Source organism: Gymnoscopelus microlampas (genome assembly GCF_963454915.1).
Source record: "Gymnoscopelus microlampas genome assembly, chromosome: 5".
In the NCBI taxonomy this organism is placed as follows: Eukaryota; Metazoa; Chordata; class Actinopteri; order Myctophiformes; family Myctophidae; genus Gymnoscopelus; species Gymnoscopelus microlampas.
The window spans coordinates 54,459,384-54,464,064 of NC_139942.1; the positions used below are offsets into that span (position 1 = coordinate 54,459,384).

The 4,681-nt window shown below is 44.9% G+C and overlaps 1 protein-coding gene across 1 annotated transcript; it reads left to right on the forward strand.

Moving 5' to 3' along the window:
* Positions 1–1,644: 1,644 nt before the first annotated feature.
* LOC311045826 (uncharacterized protein) lies at positions 1,645–4,439 on the forward strand. The gene is made up of 2 exons (XM_084057884.1): positions 1,645–3,012; positions 3,576–4,439. Exons 1-2 carry the CDS (start codon positions 1,918–1,920, stop codon positions 4,317–4,319), a joined length of 1,839 nt encoding a protein of 612 aa, XP_083914010.1. The 5' UTR covers positions 1,645–1,917; the 3' UTR covers positions 4,320–4,439.
* The last annotated feature ends 242 nt before the right edge of the window (positions 4,440–4,681 follow it).

Sequence of the window (4,681 nt, forward strand, 5' to 3'; positions counted from 1 at the left end):
ATACACATTAACATGAATCCAACATGATAGTGCTGTGAAACGACGAAGCTGCCTATGAAATCTATATGGGGGAAACAAAATAATGATACAATATATAATGGGGGTCCCTGCTTTATCTCTCTCTCTCAGCCAAGGGGTCCTTGGCCTGAAAACGTTGAAGACCCCTGTACTAGGACATATAGGTACATGTGTGCAGGAAATCAACCCGGACAATCATAGGTACAAAGAGAGAAAAAAAGCTTCTATTCAGAGCAGCAATAATAGAGTAGAGGTGTTGTTAACAGTGTCTGATTTGAGATGAATGACTTGTGAGAAGAAGACATGAAGTGCTCTGAATGCCCTCCTAGATCCTGAAATGGTGTAGATCAGTGGTTCTCAACCTGCGGGTCTGGGTCCCCAGATGACAGTGAAGTGACCATTTAAGACCTTTTTAATACCTCAAAAAAGCTAAGTATTTTGTAATATTGGCCAAATTGTCAAATAATATAAAGAGGTAAAAATTGTGAATGTAACAGATCTACAAGCTCACGTTGCAAGGTGTTGTGAGCTTGTAGATCTGCTATTTTCACAATGTTTATCTGTGGAACAAGGTCAAACTAAATGTTATGCCTCAGTTCAAATATGATTATTTTGGGGGGTCCCCAGTTAAAATATGATTATTTTGGGGGGTCCCCAGTTCAAATATGATTATTTAGGGGGGTCCCCAGTTCAAATATGATTATTTTGGGGGGTCACGGCCTGAAAAGGTTGAGAACGGCTGATGTAGATTGGGGACCTACACACTCCAGTCCAGAAGATGGCGGTAGTGCACCATAAAGTTGTTTGCCAACAACAACAAAAGGAGAGACTACCGTTACAGCGTTATTATGAATCCCACGCCGCGTCCTGGATTTAGACCCGCCTTACGTGTCTGATTGGCTCCCCGGCAGGCATAGTTTTACTGAGGTTAGGGTTAGGGTTAGGGTTAGGTTTAGGCATAGTCTTACTGAGGTTAGGGTTAGGGTTAGGGTTAGGTTTAGGCATAGTTTTACTGAGGTTAGGGTTAGGGTTGAGGTTAGGTATAGGCATAGTAGCAAAAACGAGAACTGTCAATCACAGCGACTACTGACCAATCACAGCGCCCGCTCAGCGGGTTTGCCACGACGCGGTGTGGGAATCATAATAACGCACCGTTACACACGCAAAGTAAATGTAACACACTGGGTTATGTGAGACATTAGTTAGTTCTCTTGTTGTGACACTTAAAAAGGAACCCTGACTATTAAGACGTATATGCTTTAATATACTATAAGTGTCCCTTTGCTTTACTCCTAAATACGTAGTTAGAAACATGAAATATTTTTCATTTAATACAAAAAAAAAGTTACCCCACATTTAGCCTTAGATCAAGTAAAGCCCATACTTCTCCAAACACGTACAAATGTAAAAAAATAAGGTGCTTACCCGCTTGCCACAAATGTTAACTAGGTGTCCGGTTTGTTAGTGCAATGTATTAATCCAAAATTATTTTTCAATAAAGAAGTGTTTTAATCCCGTCTGTGGCCGAATCTGTCGGAAGTTCCCAATGAGCGGTAGCGACGGGGGCGCATCCGGTGAAGGCCGGAATTACACTCAATGTAAACAGGAAGTAAACGAGGAGGCGAAATGGCGACTAATACATTACACAAACACCCCGGAAGCCTACTTAACATTTGGGGCAAGCGGGTAAAGCACCTTATAGTTTGCATCGGTACATGTTTGGAGAAATACTGGCTTTACTGGTGACATTCCAGTGCAAACCGAGGGGGTGGTCGCTAAGACTCGTAGATGCTAAGGGGGGTCCGCCATTACATTCACGCGCGCAACGCATGCTGGGTAGATAGTGTGTTTTGGTTGTAGATAGAGTGGAGGTCTGTCCGGTAGAACGTAGTTTTAACTATGGGTAAGCCGTCCTGTTCTGCCTCTGGTTGTGATTTCTCGGCTAAAGATACCAGGGACAGCGGTATGAGTCTCCACAACTTCCCTAAACTCAGCGACATGAAGAGGAGAAGGATCTGGGAGAGTGGGTGTGTGGGGGTAAAACTCGCCAAAAACCCGCGGATGTGTTCTCGCCATTTCACTCCCGATTCATTCGCAGCGTACTCAAGAACTCATCTAGTCGTGGGTCGTAATTGTCTGAGATTAACTCCGGTTGCTGTGCCTACGATTTTCCCCCATAGCAAGGAGTCAGAATGCCTGCAGAGACAGGAGTTACTAGATGCTTATTTCCTCCCGCCTCCTCCTGTAGAAGAAAGTGCTGATGAGTCGGTTGAGCGGCCTGAAAGTGAACAGTGTTTACCTTTACTAGTGTTTACTGACGCTGAAACTAATACGTGTTGGGGCAGGTCGGATGCAGCGGCACAGTGTCCGGCGGATGCATTATACGGGTGGCAATATCAGGTGTATATGGACCATGGTTACGCTAAACCACCTGGAATCGTGAAGGTTAAAGTTGAAGTTCGAGACCACCGTGGTACACGACCCACTCCTACAGTTGCAGCCTTTGAAAACAATGAACCATTTAACGCAAACTCCATCAAGGAGGAACCCGACAGTCCCCCAGTTCAGTCGGTGATCAAGGAGGATGCTGACAGTCACCCAATTAAGACTGTGAACATCAAGGAGGAACCTGACTGTCACCCAATTCAGCCAGTGACCACAGAAGAAGCCAACAGTCCCCCTGTTCAGTCAGTGACCACGGAGGAAGCGAACAGCAGTGAGCGGTCTATAGATGTACAGTGTTTTCCAATGATAAAGAGGACCGATGCTGCAACTCAGACAGATTATATGAATATGCGTGATGCCGCGGTACAGTTTCCAGTGGATGTGGACTGTCCGGTACTATATATGGGCCACGTTAACGCAGCTGAACCTAAGTTTGAGTTGGATGTACCACAGGAGAACCGTCAGTCCCGGGATCTGTTCCTCTCAGATCAAGAACTTAAAGAGGAGACTGAGCAACAGTACGGACAGTCTGATCCGATGGATTACACTGTACGTTCATCGGAGCCCTCTCAAAGCAGCCAGGGAAATTCCCTTTTCACCCATTACAAATATATAAGCTTTTTTCAAATGTTTTTTAATCAGAAAAACAGTTAATTGTTTCCGCATTGTTTAAACTCTACAAACTCTCTACAAAAATAGCCGATCTAAGTACAAGCTCAAAACGCGTCGCAGCTGAGCTTGTAGATCGGCTATTTTTGAATTGGAATCCTGAATTCTTCTTTTCTATTTTTGAATTGGAATCCTGAAAAGTAAAATTTGTATTTAATTTCAAATGCATTTAGTTATACTTATGTTAACTTTATGAACTTAAATACAATGGACATAAAAAAGACAATACAATTTATAATACTAGTCATTAAGCTACTATAATATAGACTGAAGTAATTAAAGCGGGTCATGTTTGCATGTTTGGAATTGTAACAGCTGAAATCAATTATATATCAGTATTCTGATATTAACCTGCGGGCCGCATTAAGTGAAGGTGGGGCCGCATGTGGCCCCCGGGCCGCCAGTTGCCCATGTATGCTCTAATCTCTATCTATCTTTTACAGGCAGTGCCCTCGGGTGACGCTCACAGCTGTCCCAGTGATCCAGAGGGTTCTGGTGCTGCTGACACGAGGACGCAAAAACGTGCACACGAGCAGAGCCACCTCCCCGCGGAGAAGCCCTATCGATATCCCGACTATCCACAGGTGTTTGCCAAGATGCTAGCGCGCCGTGAACACCTGCTGAGTCACAGAGGCCCCAAAACATTCATTTGCCACGTATGCAGCATGGGGTTTCCCAGCGGCTGTGCACTGGAGAGGCACATAGCCGACGCGCACACGACGTGCCAGAGCTCGTTCACCCAGTGGTGCAACCTCAAATCCCACATGCGCCTCACACACACGGAGGAGGAGAAGCCCTACCGGTGCGAGAAGACGACGAGTAGGAACGAGTCTGAAGCAGGAAAACGTGAGAGATGTCTGGAGAGCCGCGCTGCCGAGGAGGCTGAGATAAGTAAGGACACATTGTGCAACGCAGAGAATCGTGATGATGAGGAGAAGGAAGAAGAAGAAGAAGAGAGAGGGTGTACGAAGAAGCATATAAGATATTATGGGTTCATGGGCAGGCCTAAGAGAATTATTGGGATCGCCTCGGACGACGCAGACCCGTTCTCGTTATCGTTCCAGCTATGGAACGATAATGAGAATGTGGAAGTTCAGGGCGACGGTGAGTCAGAGAAAGATCACATGCACCGTGTATGTACAGTATCGTATTATAACAAAATATGGAACAAAAACATATTACAGTAAAACAGTTTGTGGGGGATCCACATCGACACCTCAGCCCGTCTGAATGTTTCCTCTTTCCATTGTCTTTCTAAACCCATTAAGACCTGGAACGCATCTGTGTCACTTTTTGATTTTATTTTATTTTACACTTTGACTATTCAAAAATAGCAGATATACAAGCTCATAGCGCGGCACCGAGTGCCGCGCCTTGAGCTTGTAGATCTGCTATTTTTGAAAAATCTTGAAAATGTTTGCAAATCTTTGAATAGATATCTTTTTTAAAGCGAACATTTGTAACTCAAATCTGTGCTTCTGGGGGGTCCCTGGAACAAAATAGCTTGAGATGGGGGGGGGGGGGGGGGTCCGTGGCCAAATACATATAC

Coding starts and splice junctions, on each gene's coding strand:
- LOC311045826 (XM_084057884.1), top strand. CDS start 1,918: ATGGGTAAGCCGTCCTGTTCTGCCTCTGGTTGTGATTTCTCGGCTAAA. Junction 3,013..3,575: donor CTGATCCGATGGATTACACT/GTACGTTCATCG, acceptor TATCTTTTACAG/GCAGTGCCCTCGGGTGACGC.